Source organism: Leptodactylus fuscus, chromosome 4 (genome assembly GCF_031893055.1).
Source record: "Leptodactylus fuscus isolate aLepFus1 chromosome 4, aLepFus1.hap2, whole genome shotgun sequence".
Lineage (NCBI taxonomy): Eukaryota > Metazoa > Chordata > Amphibia > Anura > Leptodactylidae > Leptodactylus > Leptodactylus fuscus.
This window is the reverse complement of record NC_134268.1, coordinates 217,484,413-217,509,589: the sequence shown is the minus strand read 5'-3', so window position 1 is coordinate 217,509,589 and position 25,177 is coordinate 217,484,413. Positions and strand designations below refer to the sequence as shown.

Below are 25,177 nucleotides of genomic sequence, written 5' to 3'. Positions count from 1 at the left end.
CTGGCTACCTATAGCCCAGCGAATTGAGTTCAAGCTACTAACGCTAACATACAAAGCCATCCACAACCTGTCCCCTCCATATATCTCTGACCTCATCCACACCCTGTCCCCTCCATATATCTCCGACCTCATCCACAACCTGTCCCCTCCATATATCTCTGACCTCATCCACAACCTGTCCCCTCCATATATCTCTGACCTCATCCTCACCTGTCCCCTCCATATATCTCTGACCTCATCCTCACCTGTCCCCTCCATATATCTCTGACCTCATCCACACCCTGTCCCCTCCATATATCTCCGACCTCATCCTCACCTGTCCCCTCCATATATCTCTGACCTCATCCACACCCTGTCCCCTCCATATATCTCCGACCTCATCCACAACCTGTCCCCTCCATATATCTCCGACCTCATCCACACCCTGTCCCCTCCATATATCTCCGACCTCATCCACAACCTGTCCCCTCCATATATCTCCGACCTCATCCACACCCTGTCCCCTCCATATATCTCCGACCTCATCCACAACCTGTCCCCTCCATATATCTCCGACCTAATCTCCCGCTACCTGCCCACACGTAACCTCAGATCCTCCAAAGATCTCCTACTCCGCTCTCATCCGCTCCTCACACAACCGTCTCCAAGATTTCTCCCGTGCATCCCCCATACTCTGGAACTCCTTACCAAGACACATAAGACTGACCCCCACAATCACAGGATTCAAGAAGGCCCTGAAGACTCCCCTATTCAGGAAGGCCTACAACCTCCAATAACACTATCACCGCACCGCCATCTGTACAGTCTCCCCCTCTCCTTCTGTCTCTACCCCCTTCCCTCATAGATTGTAAGCCCTCGCGGGCAGGGCCTTCTACCCCCCTGTGCCAGTCAGTCATTGTTAGTATTATATCTACCTGTATATTTTGTGTACTGTATGTAACCCCCAAATGTAAAGCACCATGGAATTAATGGAGCTATATAAATAAATAATTTAAGGAGTTGCAGGGCAAAGCAGAAATCTTTGGTTAGGTGATCGGAGTGGTTGCAGGCAAAGTCATCTCGCCATGAAGCCTCAGCCTTAGGAGGCAAGAGGGGGCAGATACAGACGCCGAAACCACCTCAGAATCCGCCCCCTCACAATACAGGTCTATTTAGACCGCTAGCTTCCTTTTTCCCATGAGCGGTATGTTCCAGTGCACGGAAAAAAGAAGCGAACTGCCCTTTTTTCAGGTAGATTCTGCGGCTGAGTCAGCCCCGGCGTCCGCTTCACGACAGCACCCTCCGGACTAGGCCCATTCATTTGGGCCTACTCTGGAGCGGGAGGCTGAGTCAGTCGTGGCAGGCGCATTTTGGTCCTATTCTGATGCTTCCCCATGCCCAGTGTGGAACTAGCCCTTAAAATCCATTACTATGCAGTGGAGGAGGACTCCTGCTACAGAGGGTTGCCCATCAGGAAGACCGACCCGATATTTGATGGAAGGAATAAGGGAGATAGCAGATCTTATACAGTCAAGAAAGAGGATTTAGGGAGGACCCACGGCATATAACATCACGCCATTGTTTTCTACAGGCAACAATGACTGCCATAATGGAAAGTGATCTTAGGCCCCTCCAGACACAGCAGAGCTGACCTGGCACAGATCACAATTTACACATCTGCCATCAAGCTGACACTGCCGGCTCCCAGAGAGAAGAAACAAGACCTTGGCGCCGGCTCTGCTACATCTGTGTATAGCAGTAATAAACCACACGCACCGCGACGGAGATCTTTAGACTCGTTTTATTGAAGCTGAAGAAAGTGTCCATTTTGTTTCTCATTAAATACAGACATTGCTACATCAGTAAGACAAACATGGACGCAAGCTCCACCAGAAGCCGCCGCCGCATCATCCTTCCGATATCGAGCAGCGTCCTTTCAGCTGCCAGGTAAATACGTAAAAAAAATAAAGTGCGAGTCAGTTTTTATGTAAAACAAGTGACAACCGAGTAACAGACAGTTCTGATGACGGACAGGTCACCTGTAAAGAGCACCTCTTAAAGGGCATCTCCATATGTATGTTAATAAAGTTTATTGAAATAAACACTACCTATGTTGTAGATGTAGAGGTCACAAGAAACTATTGTGCTCATTTCTCTAAACTTTATTTATAAACTCTCAGCCTTGGCCTGTGTGTACAATTACTATAGTCAAGGTGAACTCTGGGACTGTACAATAAAGTTTATTGAAGATCTTATGCATGAGTGACCCATAGCAAACAGATCTGAACTACACTGAAATGAAACTGGCGCACTGATTGGTTACTAAGTACGTATGAGCACATCCTGCGCCTTATTCAATAAACTTTATTTACAGTCCCAGATAACTAACGATCATGTTAGTTTTGAAACAACAGATTTTGAAACTGAAAGTGTGAAGATACAACTTTATTCATAGGTGACAGTTATAAATAATGAAAGGTTTGTGCATTTTTTTAGGTTTTTAAAACAAATTCTTAAGTTGAAATTGTTGCGTACAGTTGCAATAACTTTATTGACCTTGAACATGTCACAAATTTTGCATCCTATACAAGTATAGGCTATTGTCTGGTATCCGCCACATTTCCTGGCAATGGTATTTCATAGGCAAGTCTAATGTACAAAGTAAAATTCGTACACCGTAATATTTCATATTTGATACAGCCCTGTCCTCTACCAGACACTCAAGGCCTCAACTAGTCTTCCCGAAAGGCTTAAAGGGGGTGTTACAACAAAAAAGAAAAAAAAAAAAAAGTGTTTACTTTCAAAAGCAGCGCCACACTTGGCCACAGGTTGTATGTGGTACTGCATCAAAGTCCCATTCACTTCAGAGGAACCAAACCAACTATGGACATGCGAGACAGCTTCTGAAAGCCCGATATTCCCAATTATTCTGGAAAAGTCCTTCAAGGCCTACACCCCTGGCCCAGCTATGGAGCATGTGGTTCACTTTGCATAGTATCCTGATCCTCACACAAAGTCGACGCATACAGAAATCCCATAGCAATGGCGGATCACTGCTGAGGGGAGCAGGACAACCGTATGGGTCACCACTCCAATCTGTAGCTGCCATTTTCTTATAGACATGACAGCCCCTACAACGCTGTGGTGGGCGTCAACTCATTTCAGGAGACTGCATAAGAGTTATTAGCACCATTTTTTGTTAGTTGCCCCTTTAACATGGGGTGGGGAGTTAAAATATAAATTGAAGGGTATCTACCATGATCATATGAAGGCCAAGAAACAAGTAGTAAACATTTAGAGGGTCGTCCTAATATACTTTATAAGGCTGTGGGGGCCCCGTTACTTTAGTGAAGAGCGAGGTTCTCTCCTTGTACTTTTATACATCCGAGCTACCTGTAGCCACCACTAGAGGGAGAGCTACTGTACAGTCTATATATACCACCATAGCTCCCTCTAGTGGTGACAACAAGCAGCTGAGACTTTAATAGCTGTATGTGGAGGAACAAAGGTCAGAATTACAGAAATGGAGCAAGTGAATAGGAAAGACTACCGTGGGTGGAGCTTACTGTACCATAGTCATTACCGCCACAGAAAGACAAAAATATTATATAGATATAAAAAAAATAGCGTCCATATTGTGCTTCTGTACCAATTTTCAGAGACCTTCCAAAACTTAAGGCGTTTTTCTAACTTATACTCCAGTCACAGCTAAAGCCGCATTCAAAACATTCCCAGCCGTCACGAGGATCCCGTCAGGACTGTGGTAATAGACACAGAGCCAACAGCGCTGTATGATGGGAGATGTAGTCCACACTGCCAGGTCTAAAGACTACATCACCGCAGCAGAAAGCGGTAGTTTTTATGAATTTATAATGCAGATTTTAGATGCAGCTTTGGAAGTGACTGGAGGTGAAGACATAATTAAAGCAACGGGTATTATAAGTAAATGTAACCCTGCCATCACGTGAAACTACCCCCAAAAATTCAGGCCCTCCGTCCCTAGATGAATGTCACAGAATTTATAATGCACAGCATCGTCATGTGATGTCACAAAAAAAATGTATTAAAAACACAAAAAAAATAAGATTGAAAACCTTCATGCACTGCATGGATAAGTCTTAAAAGCAAATATCAGCAGGATTTTACGTCTCCAGCCCCACCCCCTACCGTTGGAATTTCGGATATTACATAAAGGGGGAGGTACGAGGGGCGTCACACGTCCTCATTTATCTCCCCTGGGTGGGTTGATAGCGTCACAGGAGCATTCACCCTCCGCAGCGGCATTATTCCAAATGTCACAGTTCACGGGATGGCGCGCGTCCGCGCTCGGATCTCCTGGTGTTTACACAACTCAGACACACTGCGAGCATCGCCGGATCGGCACGACTAGAAATTAAGATGTAATGTAGCTTTAAACACCAGCCGGGTCCAGGTTTCCTGACCTAACCCTGGGTAACGTCAACATACTGACGGGGCAGCACTACACCATTTGGTCACGCTCCACAGACCTCCGCCCACGAGCCTCATCTCTTTTTCTTCTGCTGTCTGAGCATTTTCCGCCGTTTTATGATCATTTCGTGAAGTTTCTCTATGCCCTCCCTCAGGCCGTCGCCGATGATGGCGCAGGTGGGCTGGAGGTGCCACGGCGTGGAGGAGCTGAGCTCGTTGAGCGCCAACATCTTCTCGATTTCCGCCAGAGATAAGGAGTTCCTCAAATCCTGCTTGTTGGCCACAATGAGAACCGGGACCCCTTGGTTCTCGGAAATTTTTGTAATTTTGTACAGTTCCGTCTTGGCTTCCTCCATGCGTTCGGCGTCCACCGAGTCCACCACAAATACAATCCCGTCCGTGCAGCGGGTATAAGATTTCCAAAGCGGCCGTAGCTTCTCCTGGCCGCCGACGTCCCAGAACTGGATGGTAACGGATTTGGAGTTGCCAAGAGGAACTTTAATTTTCTCCGTGTTAAATCCTTTGGTGGGGACGGTGTTGACAAATTCGTTAAATTGTAACCGGTACAGCACGGTCGTCTTACCGGCGCAATCCAAACCCAAGATGACGATGTGCAGCGCCTGAAATGGAGAGATCCCAGACAGGATAGGAGTCTGCTCCGACAGGCTGTTCCCCATTGTGTAGAGTATTATAAATCCAGAGGTCCAAGGAGGTTTCAAAAAGTTGCCTAAAAAATGAAACAAATAAGTTTAGACAAGTTTTTTTTTTTTTAAAAAAAAACTACATTCATTGTCCTATTTATCTTAAAAGGGATTGTCCAATGGCTTCCATCCAAGGTCTACTGTGTCTTCCCGTATGGTGCAGACCTTGGGTCATGTGATCGGAACAGGCACCTGAGCCGATCCACCACCTCTCCTGGGTTCACCATGGGGTCTGGCTTTACTATTAGGTCATCGAATATGGCAACCCAGGAGTAACGAAGAGAGGGGTGGACCGACTCGAATGCCAGGGGCCAATCATGTGACCCAAGGACACGCCCAGCCCCCAAAAAATCCAAGGTCTGACCCAAATAGAGCCCAGAGGAAGTAACAATTCTGGGATAACAGAGTGCGGCGTTAATCTGTACTACGGTAAAATAGGGATTCAAAAATTACAACAGAAAAAGAAAAAAAAAATTTTTAAAAAAACAATGTATATTTTATTCAAGTGAAAATATAAAAAAAATTTGCAAATTAAAATTGCGTTATTTTAAAAATATTTTTTGATTAAAAATGCAAATGATAAAACTTTTGAAAATTAACGAGTTTTTCACTGCAGCATATTTGTTTTTTTGAAAAATATATAATTTGTATTTTTAATCAAGTTTTATTTAAAAAACAAAACAAAAACCTACCATTGTAAAATAAATAAAAAATTTAATTTTCATTTTTAAATGCAGGACCTACGGGGCTCAGCTCCAACCCCAAGTCATGTGATCGGAACCAGAGGCAAGTAAAGGCTCCATGGAGAACCCCTTTAAGTGTGCTTTTAACCTGTTAACTACCACAAAAAATAAAAAAATTCTACCATTATGAATTTTTGTTTTATGGCAGTACATATTTAACCTTTTAACTACCACAATGACATCTCTATTAAAAACGGGATGTTTCGGTAAATAAAATAAGTACATTTTAATAGGGGAACATTTAATGCGTTAACTTTTTTAAAAAAATTTCAGCGCACCCGCAGACCGCTCGGACCTACGAAGACACGACTGCGTTGTACGCGTTTACTAATACATGATGGCACAGGTAAATTATGCATGTGGGCACCAGAGCGCAGACACGGAGCAGATCAATACCCGGATTATGAGTGACAGCCCAGACGGACTGGATTATACCCCCCACCCTCCCCCTGCACCCCCCTGATGACTGAGGCCGATCCTGCTGGATGTGATAATGTGCAGAGAGGAAAAACAAATCCTGCAGGAAAAGGGGTGTTGGCCGATTTTGAAGACTCCATAACGATTAGGCTCAGCGCTGGATCACAAGTGACAACGCCTGGGGGGGCTGAGAACTGGCCCAGCTGCTCCAGCCAAAAAAGTGGCCAACTGTATATACAAGGTATACAGCCTGTACAAGGTGCAGGGGCACTGCGGTATACTCCATGGGGGCGACTGCTAGACTACAAAACCCTCAGGTCGTGACAGAGTTAAGTAGAGAGGGATTAAACATAATAAACCAACCCCCGCCCCCCCAGGTCAGCCCCCTCCTCCATGTCTGCTATACAGATACAATGCACTAATCTGGTCTGTGTCAGTCACAGTATCAATGTGCAGTTAAGACTATGGACACTGGAGCAAGAAACACCCAATTGCAAAAGTATGTGCACCCCCAACACCGAGCCTTTCCTATTCTGTAACACTGATACAATGCACTAGCCTGGCCAGTCAGAGAGCCTAAAAGCTGGTGTAATAAGACAATGGCCAGTAACTAGGATAAATAATACCCAACTGCAAAAGTATTGGCACCCCTAAACCGGACCTGCAATACTGGCCTGGTGATCACATTTTAACAAGTGTTAGGTAGTAGTTATATTGTGGTCACTGTAACAAACATCAGATTGCAAAAGTATGTACCCCCCCACACACACTTCTAATATACTGACCTACATAAGACAACCAAGTTACATTAGGACCACTGTGTAAATGCACTGAACATGTGATTGCATAAGTATGCACACCCCAACACTGCCCCTCTCCTATTCTGCAATGCTCTGCATTGGCCACAAGGTACAGCACAATGTACTTAAATGATGGCCACAGTCTGAGGACACATTGTTGCAAAAGTATTTGCACTCCCCAATAAATCCTCACTCCCAGCAATGCGGTGATCTAGGTCATTTTAGAGCAGTGGAAACTCATTTGCAAATGTATTGGCACCCCAAACAATGCCCTGCTGCTAGTATCACACAGACAATACAAAGCTCTATCACTTGCATATGAATGGAGGTAGTACCAGGGAGGCAAAACCTGCTTGCAAAAGTATTTACACCCTCAACACTGCCCCTCTCCCCTAAGTATGTGCACCCCAAACACTGCCCAATACACAGAGCCATCACTGATACTTGCATGATTGTAGTAGCCAATGTCTAAAAGCAGGTGTCACGCTTGCAAAAGTATGTGCACCCCCACTGATGCTCCTCCTTAGTCCAAAAATACAATGCACTGATCTGTTCACAAGGCAATTTGTCCTCAAATTTGTAAGTTGAGAGTGGTGCAATGTCTAAAAGTAGTCAACACCCACTTGCAAAAGTATGTGCACCCCAAACACCGCTCCTCTACTAGTTTGCTATACAGATAGAGCACACTGACCGTGCAATATAGTGTAGAGTCACCATGGCCAATGTCTAAAAGTAAGTAGCACCCAATTGCAAAAGTATGTGCACCCCCCAATAACCCCCTTCCCAGTCTGAAATACAGATCCAACGCACTGGTCCTTGTAAGACTAACTGGTAGGTGACTGTCACCGTGTGCAAGTAGGGAACATCCAAATGCAAAAATAAGTGCACCCCATGGGTGGTCACAAAGCAGCAGGTGGATTCCCAGATCCTTTGTAAAAGTATGTGCACCCCCAGACTGAGCCTGGAGCCAAGCCCTGTATTTAAGGGGGGTACAGAACAGATCAAACTCAGCTAGTGCAAAAGTATGTGCACCCCAATATCTAGCAGAGACCCCCAGCTATGTGTAATGTGCGCCAGTCCACGTAGCCGGCACCTATAAGGGCAATGCAAAAGTATTCACCCCCTGGTATATAGGACCCCGGGGGGCCGGGACACTTACCTGTAATACAGCGGTGTTGGCAGTGCAGCAGTGTCGCTCCCTACAGGCCGCCCGCCCGCATCACCCTCCTGTCCGCACCGGTTGCAGAGCTCAGACTGGCAGCACCAACATCACCAGACGAGTGACTGAGCTCCAAACCACGCCCCATCCTTCATCCCGCACCCTGATTGGCCGCCGCGGCCCTCCCCTCGGCCTAGCCTTGTCTCGCCTCCTGATTGGTCAGGATTCCTGTCCGTCACGGTTATTGTCTCGATTCACCTGTTGGCGCCAAATCATCATCGAGTGTGAGCTGAGGAGATTTACAGGAGCCCGGAGGGGACATGCAGGGTGTCGGCAGAAATGACAGGGTTAATGTACTGTTTAATGGAGGCAGTCAATCCAAACCTACCTATATGGAGACCCTCTAATAGGAGCCTTAAAGGAGATGTCTAGTCACACAGTCATAGTCAACCTGGCATGTGACGCTTGCTATAGTGTTGCTGAGGCAACTGTACCAGTCTATTGGGTCTCGTAAGGATACATTCGCGTGGTAGAATATTCCCATTTACGAAAAAATAATTGTAAAAAATCGAAAGTGATCTTCAGGCTGTGAATTGGAGACCCTGCTGTGTGACTGTGCCCTAAAAAGTGCCCGAGTCAGTACGGCGGGGTTTGGCGTATCTTTCGTTCTCGCTACACGGCGTACAAAGCTGTGCCGGCTCAGATACAGGTCACTGACACTCATGGACAACCCCTTTAACGAGATCGGGGTCTGTGCACGATACTTGATGAGGATGTCAACCGTGTCGCCAATACGTGCTAAGTAAAGTCGAGCGATCGGGAAAGATCGGATCCCGATTGGTGATCGAGCAAATTTCACTTTCGAGATCGGCTGGAAAATGATCGGATTTTGAAATCTAAAGATCGGCTCAACCCTGCTGTCTATATAATATATAATTGGGGTTGAGGGATTAGGAAAGATCGGATCACGATTGGCAATTGAGCAAATTTCACAATCGGGATCGGCTGGAAAATGATCGGAAATCGGATTTTAAAATCGATCCTGAAAGATCGGATCCTGATCGGCAATCGAGCAAATTTCACTTTCGGGATCGGCTGGAAAATGATTGGAAATCGGATTTTGAAATCTCAAGATCGGCTCAACGCTACTGTACATATAATATACAATTAGGGTTGAGGGATTGGGAAAGATTGCATCCTGATCGGTAATCGAGCAAATTTCACAATTGGGATCAGCTGGAAAATGATCGGAAATCAGATTTTAAAATCGATCCTGAAAGATCGGATCCTGATCGGCTGGAAAATGATCAGAAATCAAATTTTGAAATCTCAAGATAGGCTCAACCCTGCTGTCTATATAATATACAATTAGGGTTGAGGGATCGGGAAAGATCGGATCCCGATCGGCAATCGAGCAAATTTCGCGATCGGCTGGAAAATGATCGGAAATCAGATTTTAAAATCGATCCTGAAATCTCAAGATCGGCTCAACCCCAGTGCTAAAGCGGGACAGCAGCTTTAGACCAAGGCCATACATGGTGGTAATGAAAATGGACCTACTGAAATGAATGGCTTTCTAGGATGGTGACTGGAGCTTTTCCCGGATCCTGCAAAGAATATACATTCAGAGGCGTAACATGAAGCTCCTGGGACCCAATGCCAAATCGGTATCAAGGGCCCTTACTATATTATAGTGTTAAGAGTAGCGAGCTCCTCATATTGGAAAGAGACCCCAGGGTGCCTTCACACAGCGTAGTGCGCCGCTACTTTAGACACGTATACACGTGATCGAGCACGGCGCTTCAAAACAGAGCCCATTGATTTCAATGGGTGCCGATATACACGTGCTACCCATTGAAATCAATAGGTAAAAAAAGCCTCCGATTGATTTCAATGGGTAGCACACGTCTATCGACACCCATTGCAATCAATCGGCTCGGTTTTGAAGTGCCGCGCTCGGACACGTGTCTAAAGGAGCTGCGCGCTACGCCGTGTGAAGGCACCCTAAGGTTGTGTTCACACAGAGCAAGAGGGGGCAGATTCTGACGCCGAATCTGCCACCTCACAATAGAGGTCTATGTAGACCGCTAGCTTCCTTTTTTCCGGCTCATGGAAAAAAGAAGCAAGCTGCCCATTCTTCAGGCGGATTTCGCGGCTGAGTCAGCCCCAGCGTCCACCTCGCGACAGCACCCTCTGGACTAGGCCCATTCATTTGGGCCTACTCTGGACCGCGAAGCCACGACTGTCGGAAGCCGCGGCAGGCGCATTTTGGTCCTATTCTGAAGCAGCTTCCCGCATCAGAATCAGGACCAAAATACGCAATCCCGTCTCCGAGTAAACGAAGCCTAAGACTGCTGGACCAAAGTGCAACTGCACCCATAAAAGTAACAAAGAGCTGCCCTCACCTGGTAAGTAAAGTACCCACTTAACCTGGCGCAGGTAGATCAGTACAGAATATATAGTACTGCATTACTACTGCTACTCGTCATCCAATTTATGTGTACCCTTCACTAATAAAGGGTCAGAGGTTATCACCTAAATCAAAATTACGATTAATTGGACATTTCACCTCGATTACGATTAATGGAGAATAAGACACGCCGTTTTTACAATACGCATATGTGCTGGCCCAGCGGTTTCGATCAGGCCAAACCGAAACTGCCTTTATACTCTAGGTTCTCTTGTTTTTTGTTACCCTGGTTTGATGTTGGTTTCGGTTATTTGTAAATGAATTGCCCGCTCTTAGGTTTTACCATTGCAATAAGAGTCTAGACCAGCTTTGCATATTGAGTTTGTTTTCAATACACAAGTGGTCCAGAAAAGACCATTGTACGCAGAGAATATTACATCCTGTGCCTTTTGTTAAACGAGGGAACATTGTAATTGGGTGCGTCTTCAGACCACAACAAAGAAAGCTATAGTGTCCCCCATAAGGGCCCTTTACATGGTGGAATTTCATGCTGATTTTGAGACATATTCTACCAATGTGGAATCTGCGGATGATTGGTGCACACCCCAAGTGTTTGGCAGGTTTGCACCCTGATGTTTTTGGTCTCCGCCCTGTTCATAGTCCTGAACTTGTTAAAACTTCTTTCACTTCAAGCATTTGCTCATGAGATGTGAAAGCGAAAACAGAAGGGAGCAGAAAGTAGCACTCCGAGGATCTTCGCCCTTCTCTGTTGCTTTTTGTGCTATGCCTGGAATTTCACACAGATGTGTCAAGATCAAATTTTAAGTATTATTTTTGTTTTCCTATAGGCTTCATGAATAAGGTCAGTACCTATAGGGGACAAGACCCTACACATGTTGCTTTACCACCCTTTATTATGAGATGCACTAAAGGTGTTATGTGTGTAAATAAAGAGTTTTGCAGGACAGGAGTGGTTATTATTTTTATTTTTTTTTTAATGTAAATTGTGAGCCCCATATAGGGATCACAATGTACATTGTTTTTTTCTTATGAGTATGTCTTTGTAGAATGGGAGGAAATCCACACAAACACGGGGAGAACATAGAAACTCCTTGCAGATGTTGTTCGATCCCAGGACTCCAGCGCTGCAAGGCTGCAGTGCTAACCACTGAGCCACCATTTTGAGAGTAGTTATTAGTTAGATAATGACTTTTAAACAGAAATGAAAGCAAAAAAAAATATTTTGTTGCATGATTTTTATCCCCAATGGTGGTGAACTATATATATACAGTCCTATGAAAAAGTTTGGGCACCCCTATTAATCTTAATCATTTTTAGTTCTAAATATTTTGGTGTTTATAACAGCCATTTCAGTTTGATATATCTAATAACTGATGGACACAGTAATATTTCAGGATTGAAATGAGGTTTATTGTACTAACAGAAAATGTGCAATATGCATTAAACCAAAATTTGACCGGTGCAAAAGTATGGGCACCTCAACAGAAAAGTGACATTAATATTTAGTAGATCCTCCTTTTGCAAAGATAACAGCCTCTAGTCGCTTCCTGTAGCTTTTAATCAGTTCCTGGATCCTGGATGAAGGGATTTTGGACAAACAATTCAAGTTCAGTTAAGTTAGATGGTCGCCGAGCATGGACAGCCCGCTTCAAATCATCCCACAGATGTTCAATAATATTCAGGTCTGGGGACTGGGATGGCCATTCCAGAACATTGTAATTGTTCCTCTGCATGAATGCCTGAGGATTTGGAGCGGTGTTTTGGATCATTGTCTTGCTGAAATATCCATCCCCGGCGTAACTTCAACTTCGTCACTGATTCTTGAACATTATTCTCAAGAATCTGCTGATACTGAGTGGAATCCATGCGACTCAACTTTAACAAGATTCCCGATGCCGGCATTGGCCACACAGCCCCAAAGCATGATGGAACCTCCACCAAATTTTACAGTGGGTAGCATGTGTTTTTCTTGGAATGCTGTTTCTTTTTGGACGCCATGCATAACGCCTTTTTTTATAACCAAACAACTCAATTTTTGTTTCCAAAATGAAGCTGCCTTGTCCAAATGTGCTTTTTCATACCTCAGGCAACTCTATTTGTGGCGTACGTGCAGAAACGGCTTCTTTCTCATCACTCTCCCATACAGCTTCTATTTGTGCAAAGTGCGCTGTATAGTTGACCGATGCACAGTGACACCATCTGCAGCAAGATGATGCTGCAGCTCTTTGGAGGTGGTCTGTGGATTGTCCTTGACTGTTCTCACCATTCTTCTTCTCTGCCTTTCTGATATTTTTCTTGGCCTGCCACTTCTGGGCTTAACAAGAACTGTCCCTGTGGTTTTCCATTTCCTTACTATGTTCCTCACAGGGGAAACTTACAGGTTAAATCTCTGAGACAACTTTTTGTATCCTTCCGCTGAACAACTATGTTGAACAATCTTTGTTTTTAGATCATTTGAGAGTTGTTTTGAGTAGCCCATGATGCCACTCTTCAGAGGAGATTCAAATAGGAGATCAACTTGCAATTGGCCACCTTAAATACCTTTTCTTATGATTGGATACATCTGGCTATGAAGTTCAAAGCTCACTGAGGTTACAAAACCAATTTTGTGCTTCAGTAAGTCAGTAAAAAGTAGTTAGGGGAATTCAAATCAATAAAATGATAAGGGTGCCCATACTTTTGCACCGGTCAAATTTTGGTTTAATGCATATTGCGCATTTTCTGTTAGTACAATAAACCTCATTTCAATCCTGAAATATTACTGTGTCCATCAGTTATTAGATATATCAAACTGAAATGGCTGTTGCAAACACCAAAATATTTAGAACAAAAAATGATTAAGATTAATAGGGGTGCCCAAACTTTTTCATAGGACTGTATATAGAGAGAGAGAGAGTAATTGGCATATCCCAAAAAATTATACATCCTGCAAAAAATAAGTCCCCACATGGCTTTGTTGTCTGATGCGTTCTATTATGCCTCATAGTGGCCCCTTAACACAGTATTATCCCCCATCGTGGCTCCTGCACACAGTATTATACCCCATAGTGGCCCCTGCACACAGTATTATGTCCCATAGTGGCCCCTGCACACAGTATTATGTCCCATAGTGGCCCCTGCACACAGTATTATGTCCCTTAGTGGCCCCTGCACACAGTACTATACCCCATAGTGACCCCTGCACACAGTATTATGCCCCATAGTGGCCCCTGCACACAGTATTATGCCCCATAGTGGCCCCTGCACACAGTATTATGTCCCATAGTGGCCCCTGCACACAGTATTATCCCCCATAGTAGCCCCTGCACACAGTATTATGTACCATAGTGGCCCCTGCACACAGTATTATCCCCCATAGTGGCCCCTGCACACAGTATTATCCCCCATAGTAGCCCCTGCACACAGTATTATCCCCCATAGTGGCCCCTGCACACAGTATTATCCCCCATAGTGGCCCCTGCACACAGTATTATAGCCCATAGTGGACACCCATAAACAATTATTATACTCTGGGGTCTTTTTAGACCCCAAAGTATAATAATCGGAGACCCGGGGGAATAAAAACATAAAAAACTACTGTTACTTACCTGTCCCCCAGCTCCTACGCGGTCTTCTCCGCTGCTGTCCATGTTCAATGACGTCGGACGTCACATGACCCAGGAAGCAGGCCGGGTTCATGTGACGTCAGAGACGTCAGGAAGGAGGCCTGGCAGGATCGTGGAGAGGTAAGTAACATGATTTTTATGTTTTTTACCTCTCCCGGTCCACCAATCATTATACTCGGGGGTCCGAAAAGACCCCCGAGTATAATGATAGCAGCGGTAGCAGCTGTCACCGGGCCCCTAATGTCCCGGGCCCTGTGGCAGCTGCTTCCGCTGGTATGGCGGTAGTTACGCCACTGTATCTCATATCTATCTCGTATCTATCTATCTATCTCATATCTAGCTATCTCGTATCTATCTCCTATCTATCTATCTATCTATCTATCTATCTATCTATCTATCTCCTATCTATCTATCTATCTATCTATCTATCTATCTATCTCCTATCTATCTATCTATCTATCTATCTATCTATCTATCTATCTCCTATCTATCTATCTCATATCTACTGTATCTCCTGTCTATCTATCTATCTATCTATCTATCTATCTATCTATCTATCTATCTCATATCTATTTATCTATCTATCTTGTGCCCCATCACCCCAATTTATGGTCTGCAGATTGAGACCGCACATCTTGTTCCTCTGCTTTCCCTGCTGATTCTCTGACTCTCCGCCTCAAAATCCTGACCAAAAAGACGGCTCCCATTGACATCAATGGGAGTCGCTCAGGAGTTTTTTCTGGGAGCCGAAGCGATGAAGAAGCGAGATGCTCATTCTTCAGGCAGAGTCGCCTCGCGATTCGGCCTTAAGACACTCCCTCCTCCAGACTAGGCCCATTCATTGGGCCTAATCTGGAGCAGAATGCGCGGCTGGATGCCATTGCAGTGCACCGGCTTTCAGTCACGGCTACCCGTTTTTTGAATTGGAGCTTGAGACGGCCTCTGCCTCAGGTTCCGATACAAAAATCCCCATTTGAACTTACCCTATGAGTTGGAGAAACAGCAGAGGAGACAGTGGAACAAGACTTGACCCACCCACTTCGCTCTGCAAACCTAACAATGGGGGTTGCAGAGGACGGCATATCCAGTGCAGGGAATATACTGCTAAACTTTTCATTTCCCCACATAACCCCTTTAACCAGTTTAGAGCTCCATCACGATAACAATTGAGAATAACAAAATTCGACAACTCTACGATATTCAACGTCTATGCCAATTTATGTGTTTCCATGGTTATAGACTACAAACAAGCCTTGTGTAGTCTGATCTTGCGGTCATTCCTCCCTTTCATCTGTCTTATGTGTTGTACATCAGTAAATAGAGACATTCATTAATAGACTGAAAACTGGCACTGACCTAATACTTCTCACACAGCTGACGAGTTTGTTACAGTGTGTCGGACTAGACAATAGTATGAGAAATAAACATAGCTGCAGCTCACTTCTGTCAGGAGAATGGGAATGTGAACGTGCCCACGAGTGCACCCTTTTGAGTAGAGCTGCAAGGCACATGCTCGACCAGTGGTGTAACTACCGGGGTAGCAGCTGCCACGGGGCCCGGGACATTAGGGGCCCGGCGATAGCCGCTACCGCTGCTTTTTTTTTTTTATAGGCTGCATTGGACCCTACTTACTTACCGATCCTGGCAGGGGCTGGGATCGGTAAGTGACACCATAGGCCCCATAAGCACTATTATACTGGGGAAGGAGGTCTTTTCAAACCCCCGAGTATAATGATCGGAGGCCCAGGAGAGGTAACGGAACATATAAAACAGTGTTACTTACGTCTCCGGGCATGCTTGGGGCCTACTTGCGTGACATCACATGACCGGGCCTGCGTCCTTATGCGTCGCGACGCAGGCCCCCCAGTTATATGATGACCCGACCGTCATTGAAGATGGCCGACAGCGGCAGAGAATGCAGCGGAGCCAGGAGATATAAATGAATGAATGAAGTATCAGTGGTTTTTTATGTTTTTATCTCGGCTGCATCTCCTATTATTATACTCTGGGGTCAGAAAAGACCCCAGAGTATAATAATTGTTCATGGGTGTCCACTATGGAGCATAATACTGTGTGGAGGGGCCACTATGGGGCATAATATTGTGTGCAGGGGCCACTATGGGGCATAATACTGTGTGCAGGGGCCACTATGGGGGATAATACTGTGTGGAGGGGCCGCTATGGGACATAATACTGTGTGCAGGGGCCACTATGGGGGATAATACTGTGTGGAGGGGCCGCTATGGGACATAATACTGTGTGCAGCGGTCACTATGGGGGATAATACTGTGTGGAGGGGCCGCTATGGGACATAATACTGTGTGCAGCGGTCACTATGGCGTATAATACTGTATGCAGGGACCACTATGGGACATAATACTGTGTGCAGGGACCATTATGGGACATAATACTGTGTGCAGGGACCACTATGGGGCATAATACTGTGTGCAGGGACCACTATGTGACATAATACTGTGTGCAGGGGCCACTATGGGACATAATACTGTGTGCAGGGGACACTATGGGGACATAAAACTGTGTGCAGGGACCACTATGGGGCATAATACTGTGTGCAGGGACCACTATGTGACATAATACTGTGTGCAGGGACCATTATGGGACATAATACTGTGTGCAGGGACCACTATGGGGCATAATACTGTGTGCAGGGACCACTATGTGACATAATACTGTGTGCAGGGGCCACTATGGGACATAATACTGTGTGCAGGGACCATTATGGGACATAATACTGTGTGCAGGGGCCACTATGGGGGATAATACTGAGTGCAGGGGTCACTATGGGACATAATACTGTGTGCAGGGGGCACTATGGGACATAATACTGTGTGCAGGGGCCACTATGGAGATAATACTGTGTGCAGGGGCCACTATGGAACAGAATACTGTGTGCAGAGGCCACTATGAAACATAATACTGTGTGCAGGGGCCACTATGGGGCATAATACTGTGTGCAGGGGCCACTATGGGGGATAATACTGTGTGCAGGGGCCACTATGGGACATAATACTGTGTGCAGGGGCCACTATGGGGGATAATACTGTGTGCAGGGGGCACTATGGGACATAATACTGTGTGCAGGGGGCACTATGGGACATAATACTGTGTGCAGAGGCCACTATGGGGGATAATACTGTGTGCAGCGGTCACTATGGCGTATAATACTGTATGCAGGTACCACTATGGGACATAATAGTGTGTGCAGGGACCATTATGGGACATAATACTGTGTGCAGGGACCACTATGGGGCATAATACTGTGTGCAGGGACCACTATGGGACATAATACTGTGTGCAGGGGCCACTATGGGACATAATACTGTGTGCAGGGGCCACTATGGGGGATAATACTGTGTGCAGGGGCCACTATGGGGGATAATACTGTGTGCAGGGGCCACTATGGGGGATAATACTGTGTGCAGGGACCACTATGGGACATAATACTGTGTGCAGGGGCCACTATGGGACATAATACTGTGTGCAGGGGCCACTATGGAGCATAATACTGTGTGCAGGGGCCACTATGGGGCATAATACTGTGTGCAGGGACCACTATGGGACATAATACTGTGTGCAGGGGCCACTATGGGACATAATACTGTGTACAGGGACCTCTATGGGGCATAAAACTGTATGGAGGGGCCACTATGGGGCATTACAGTGTGCGCAGAAATGAAGAGGGGGGGTTAGGAGTCAGTCGGTCGAGATCTTTGGCGTCAGTCTGGGGGGGGGGGGCATGTCAAAAGTTCGCCCCGTGGCCCCACCATTCCTATTTATGCCACTGTGCTTGAGGGTACCCATTCTCTTTATCTTTGGAGGTCCCAGTGGTCAGACCCTCAGTGATAAGACATTTTTCTTCTATCCTGTGCATTCTCATATTGATGACCCATCCATGATCTGATCTGTATAGGTCCGGACCCCGCACATAACCGTTGCTCTGGCTTCCTCCAGGCAGCGGAAGAGACTCCTATTGAAGTAATGTGAACGGAGATGCAATTTTCTGGTGCCTCCGCTATAGAGCGAACAGGGCTGCGGCTCTGTGCCTATTACTTGTACGTATAGGAACAGAGCGGCTTACACCCACTCATAATTATAATTGGTAACACTTGTACTTTTCTAAGGAAAACATACAATTAGCATAACTGGACTGACAGCCGCACCTGCCACACCTGTGTGTTCTGTACATGAGGTGTGACCCGGCCACACTGTACTATGGACAATGTAATTGTGCCAGCCTGTTATCTACCAATAACATAGATGCGATGTCCATTGTTCTCCAGCTCTTAAGCCTTGAATTTTGATGCCTCATTCATAGGGTTGAGCGATCGGAATCGGGAAAGATTGGATCCTGATCGGCTGGAAAATGATCGGAAATTGGATATTAAAATCGATCCTGAAATTTTAAGATCGGCTCAACCCTACTCATTCAGCCTCATTGCCCCAATATATAATCTCCAGCCTCTCGCTCTGCAGTCACCTATACGCAAATATTCGGTCCTGTCCTGTAGTAGAAGTCACCTCTACAACAAGCCACTGTCTTCCTTACTTGATATCCCGCCATCATCTGAGTGGTATTATTTAGAAGTGTAAGGAAACTGTAGCAACTCAGCCACGAAGTGCAGGAAGACCACATAAAGTGACAGAGAGGGGACGATACCAAATCCAAACCACCTCAGCACAAGTACTATGTCGGGAGGTTCTTGGCATGGGTTTCCATCGCTGAGCAGCTCTGTGCAAGCCTGACGTAACCAAACACAATGCCAAGTGTTACATGGACCGGTACAAAACACACTGCCAAACGTTGGATGGATCGATGTAAAGCACAATGCGAAATGTTGGCTGGAGAGATGTAAAGCACAATGTGAAATGTTGGCTGGAGAGGTGTAAAGCACAATGCGAAATGTTGGCTGGAGAGATGTAAAGCACAATGCGAAATGTTGGCTGGAGAGATGTAAAGCACAATGCGAAACGTTGGCTGGAGAGATGTAAAGCACAATGCGAAACGTTGGCTGGAGAGATGTAAAGCACAATGCGAAACGTTGGCTGGAGAGATGTAAAGCACAATGTGAAATGTTGGCTGGAGAGATGTAAAGCACAATGCGAAATGTTGGCTGGAGAGATGTAAAGCACAATGCGAAACGTTGGCTGGAGAGATGTAAAGCACAATGCGAAACGTTGGATGGAGAGATGTAAAGCACAATGCGAAACGTTGGATGGAGAGATGTAAAGCACAATGACGCCACTGAATTCTGGACTGGTGGAATCGTGTTCTGTGTAGTGATCGATCGCACTTCTCTATCTGGACCCGTCTGGGTTTAGTGAATGCCTGAAGAACTTGACCTGCCTGACTATTGTATCAGCTATAAAGTTTTGTGGTGGAGGGGTAAATGTTGGTTTTCAGGGGTCAACCTATGCCCCTTAGTTCCAATAAAGTGAACTCTGAATGCGTCAACAGACCAAGATATCTTAGAAGATTGTGGTCCCCAAGTTTGTGGGAACAGTTTGGAGAAGGCTTGTTTGTTTTTTCCAGTGCATGAGGCAAGGTCCATAAAGACATTGACAAGGGAGTTTAGTATGGAAGAACCTGACCAGCTACACAAAGCCCTGACCTCAACCCCATCCAACACCCAAGGGATGAACTAGAACTCTGAGCCGGGCCCTCTCTATGTCTGATATAAGAGTCTGATGTCACAAATGCTCTTTTGGATGACGGGTAGGGTTGAGCCGATCTTGAGATTTCAGGATCGTTTTTAAAATCCGATTTCCCATCATTTTTCAGCGTGAAATTTGCTCGATTGCCGATCAGGATCTGATCTTTCCCGATCGCTCAACCCTAATGACGTGGCAAAAATCTTGTTACAAGTCTTCCCAGCAGATTGGAAGCTGTTTTAGCTGTGCCTGGTACTGCCGCTGGTATATTTTAGGAAACCCTCTTGATGTAGACTTCTGATGAACGCTGCAAAGCGAATGTGAAAGCAGCCTAAGAACATCATGATTCACAGCACAATCCCGTGTGATCGCTTTACAGCTGCAGCTGATCTCAGAATCAAATCCTCCTGCATTTACAATAGTAGGGGACAGATGTGACAAGAAGAAGAGCGGAGGATCTGAGCGCGCTGTCCTCGATGAATACAAGACTGGGGTCACTCGGAGGGTAAGGCCATCAAAGCTTCTTACTGTGTCTTGAATCTTGAATGCAGACTAATATACAAATATAACAAGACTCCTTGGGTTACTGAACATCTGAAACCTCTGAAAACAAGAAAAAGCTAAATGTCCTTAGCCAATACAAAGCTCATGTGTCCCATAGTAGATGAGGTTGGATGAAGACAGGTCCATCAAGTCCAACTTATAACATCCTGCTTTCTACAGAATCGGTGTTGTTACATTTCTCCTTGATCTCGACTTCCTGCTTGTGTGTCAGTTATAACTGTATTTCTAGTCTTCTATTCATAGGATTAAATTTTATAACAGTGACCTGCCTTAGGTAAGGCCATTAATACCAGATTGATAAAGTCTAATACTTGGAACCCCCGCCCGATCAGCTGTATGAAGAGCTCCTAGCTCCACTTCCTCTTCTTAGTCCAGTCCCATTAATGTGACCACCTGTCAAAATCCAGAATAACCACCTTTGGCAGAGCGGACCGCTGCGAGGGGATGTTGTGATGATGATCACTGGGATGTTGAGCCATGCCGACTCCAGTGCCGTGGCCAGCTGCGATAGGTTACGCGGTTGAGCACCCATGGCACAAACAACCCGCTCAAGGTGGTCCCACAGATTCTCGATTGGGTTCAAGCCTGGGGAATTTGCTGGCCAAGGAATAATGGTAAATCCTGGTGCTCCTTGAACCACACACGTACACTGCGAGCTTTATGACACGTGGCATTGTCCTGCTGGTAGATGCCATCATCCTGAGGACAAACAATTCGCATGTAGGGGTGAACATGGTCCGCAAGGATAGATGCATACTGGTATTGATCCATCGAGCCTTCCACAATGATGAGTGCACCCAGATGGCTGATGACACGTGCCTTCTGCGATTGGTTATTTAACGTTGACATCAAAAGAAGGCGGTGGTCACATTCATATGACTGGACTGCGTGTTATGTTCAGTGGTCACATGGCCATGCTGAAAATGAATGGGGCCAACCTGCAATACCAGACACAACCACTATTACTACTATGGCACTGTGCTGGGCAAGCTGCAGCTAACAATATCCTAGGCATGGAAAAACCACTTCACTGTCTGCAATACCAGGTGCAACCTTTGCCCAACATTGGCGCTGTTTCTGCAATTAAATAAAAACATAGGTTTTGTTCAAAGGGGTATTCCGATCACCCCTGCAACTGAGGCTGTGTGTAAATCTTATTGGCCACTACTTCTCTAGAAGTGTTGATTCTTGTGTTTACCCTTGGCTCTTATCTTGACTTGCTTTCTTTCTGTGTACCCATCTTGTCCTTGTCACTGGTCCTCGGAGATGAAGACTTGGCATCAGCTGTAAGGACACAATACAAAAGATGTATCCTGTACAATACTTGGAAGAGACTTGGAACGGCCTCCGAAAACCATTCTGTTCCCAGTTACTTCGCTTCCATGTATTTACTTCACACCCTTTCTACTTTCTCTCTCCCCCGAGGCTTTGTTTGGTCACAATGGCCCGCACCGGTAGAGCTGCACCCTTGTGCTCCGCAGTAATTCTTTTCCCTGCAGGTGACAGCGCTATACACCACCACGTCCTACAGAACAACGCAACCTCAAAAACGTCTCCCATCTCATTGGTCACGTACAGCTCGGCGTCTTGGAGACAACACAACAAGAGTTGTTCAAACTTGTAGGAGGCCCGGGGGTGGCTTGCTATTGTGTTCTAAGGTCACGTGGACCTGACTCGGGCACGTTGTCACTTTTTTTTTTTTTTTTTTTAAATTATTGTTACAATTATTTTTTTATTTTCTAGGCTGTTCTTGTTGGATCCGGTGCCAGATGTTGGCGTCGGCTGCTAATTGTTCAAAAATATCCCCCAGCAAAAAGCGGCAGGTCGTGTAATAAGAAGGCGAATAACAGCGATCCTAAAATAGCATTAGAATGGTTTCCCCTTCCCTTAAAGGGCTCTGACCCATCAGGACGACCCAATAGACAGATGAATAGGTCCGTCGCCTCTTATCGCTGTGGGAATTTGCAGGCGACTTCACATTTTCCCTGCAGCTCTGGCTTTTAGAGGGGGAAGGGTTTCTAAGTTGAATCTGCAGCCTTAAAGTAGGCTTCCAGGCTTCCTATCCTTTGGACAGGTCAACAATTGAAGATGGGGGAGGGGGTTTGACAATTTGCACCCCCATGGATCAATTTCACAGGTCATGTTATGTCAGAATCATTGATCACATGATGTGTTCAAGGGAATGGGGCCGCAAGCACTGGCGCTATATAGTATGTGGTGCTGTAGAGGCAACTGCACTCAACCCACATGCTGTGGACTCTTCAAATAGCTGATCGGTGGGGGACCAGGTGTCAGACCTTCTCCCCCCACCGATCTTCAGTTGATGACTTGTCCCAAGGGGGTTTGCAGGATTCCAATACTGACGACGTATTCATTGGATAAGTCAGCAATCGAAAATTGATGGGAAGCCTATACCCAGGACCCCCGCTGATCAGTTTTTTTTATTCAGATGAGCAAGGCACCCTCTTCACTGGAAACTAAGCACAGTTCCATATATTATATATGTTCTGTAGGGTCCCAGGTGTCAGACCCCCACCCATCTTTGAATGGTCACCTACCTAAAAGATAGATCACCCATCTTATTATCTTGGAACACCTATTATTATTTTCAATAAGTCCATTGGATTGTGACGCATGCACGTTACACCAACAAGGTGTCCTTAACAGGTTTGGTACCCTAGCGCCGAGCAGCATAAGGGCTTAGTATAGGGCTGGTATGGAGGCCCCAACCTGATGGCAGGTTCTCTTTAAAGTTGACATCAAACATAAGACTATACCATTTTTTCAACCCCCAACTCTAGTCTGATATCCCCTCCCCCAAAGCCCTTCCCGTACAGCTGCCCGTTTTCAGAACACCCACCAGCATGGGTTGTCTCTGTGGGTTGTCGTCTTGCTTCCTTTGCATCTCAAAAACAATCATGGAGGGCCCGACATTTTATAAAGACCAAATTCATTTTATGGCCTTGGTTTTGGAGGCCAATAAGGCGACCATAAATGAGCAGATGCCTCACCATCATTTATGGCCTGGAAGACATTTGCCTGTCTTTAGAGTCTTTATGTGCCCACAACGGGAAAAGAGAAGGGTCAATAGATTCATTGTATAGAGAATTTAGAGGAATAGGTTGTAGGTTGTATAGCCCTCAGTATCACCCTCTCGGTGGCCACACCTCCTCCTCTAGGCCCTCTTTCCTTACAAGTGCATTTTATAGACTTTTCTATATCCCATCTGATAATCCAGAATATCTCGAGATCTGCAATATCATATTCTATGGATACTGGATGAAAAGAAATTATACTGAGCGGGCACAAGCCTGTCTTCTCTAGTAAGGCCTGTACACGTGATATACCGTATGATAGAAATCACAAGTATATATCCCTATCAGTTATGTATCAGTCATGCAAAATCCGCATTCCTGCACAAAGTAATATTCCCCATAGTGGCCCCTGCACACAGTATTATGCCCCATAGTGGCCACTGCACACAGTATTATCCCCCATAGTGGCCCCTGCACACAGTATTATCCCCCATAGTGGCCCCTGCACACAGTATTATGCCCCATAGTGGCCACTGCACACAGTATTATCCCCCATAGTGGCCCCTGCACACAGTATTATCCCCCATAGTGGCCCCTGCACAAAGTAATATTCCCCATAGTGGCCCCTGCACACAGTATTATGTCCCATAGTGGCCCCTGCACACAGTATTATGTCCCATAGTGGCCCCTGCACACAGTATTATGTCCCATAGTGGCCCCTGCACACAGTATTATGTCCCATAGTGGCCCCTGCACACAGTATTATGCCCCATAGTGGCCCCTGCACACAGTATTATGTCCCATAGTGGCCCCTGCACACAGTATTATGTACCACAGTGGCCCCTGCACACAGTATTATGCCCCATAGTGGCCCCTGCACACAGTATTATGTCCCATAGTGGCTCCTGCACACAGTATTATGCCCCATAGTGGCCCCTGCACACAGTATTATCCCCCATAGTGGCCCCTGCACACAGTATTATGCCCCATAGTGGCCCCTGCACACAGTATTATGCCCCATAGTAGCCCCTGCACACAGTATTATATCCCATAGTGGCCATTGTATACAGTATTATTCCCCATAGTGGTCCCTATACACATTATTATGTCCATAGTGGCCCCTGCACACAGTATTATGCCCCATAGTGGCCCTTGTATACAGTATTATGCCCCATAGTGGTCCCTGCACACAGTATTATGTCCCATAGTGGCCCTTGTATACAGTATTATGCCCCATAGTGGTCCCTATACACATTATTATGTCCCCATAGTGGCCCTTACACACAGTATTATACCCCATTGTGGATTACCCATGGAGTGGTCCAGACCCCAGATTATAATAATATGAAACCCAGGGGAGGATACAAACATAAAAAAACAATGTTACTTAGCTCTCCCTGTATTAGACGCACTCCCTGCTATTTTCAGCCATCCTCAATGTTGGAACAGCCGTCACATGAGGCAGGCCTGCGTCCCGACGCATAATGGCCCCGGCCTGGCCTTTGAGATGTCTGGGGCGTCACCAAACAGGCCGCAAACCTGATGGAGCGCAGGAGAGGTAAGTAACAGTGCTTTTTTATGTTCCCTCATCTCCTCTGACCCTCCAATCACTATACTCTGGGGT

General features: G+C 45.9%; 1 protein-coding gene across 1 annotated transcript; it reads right to left on the bottom strand.

Moving 5' to 3' along the window:
* Positions 1 to 1,764: 1,764 nt before the first annotated feature.
* ARL4A (ARF like GTPase 4A) lies at positions 1,765 to 8,335 on the bottom strand. Its single transcript, XM_075271810.1, has 2 exons — positions 8,249 to 8,335; positions 1,765 to 5,155 (listed from the first exon to the last, which is right to left on the bottom strand). The coding sequence occupies exon 2, from the start codon at positions 5,103 to 5,105 to the stop codon at positions 4,503 to 4,505; it is 603 nt and encodes a 200-aa protein (XP_075127911.1). The 5' UTR covers positions 5,106 to 5,155; positions 8,249 to 8,335; the 3' UTR covers positions 1,765 to 4,502.
* Between the last annotated feature and the right edge of the window lie 16,842 nt (positions 8,336 to 25,177).

Bases quoted from the DNA above. Each gene is read 5' to 3' on its own strand.
- ARL4A (XM_075271810.1), bottom strand. From the start codon at position 5,105: ATGGGGAACAGCCTGTCGGAGCAGACTCCTATCCTGTCTGGGATCTCT.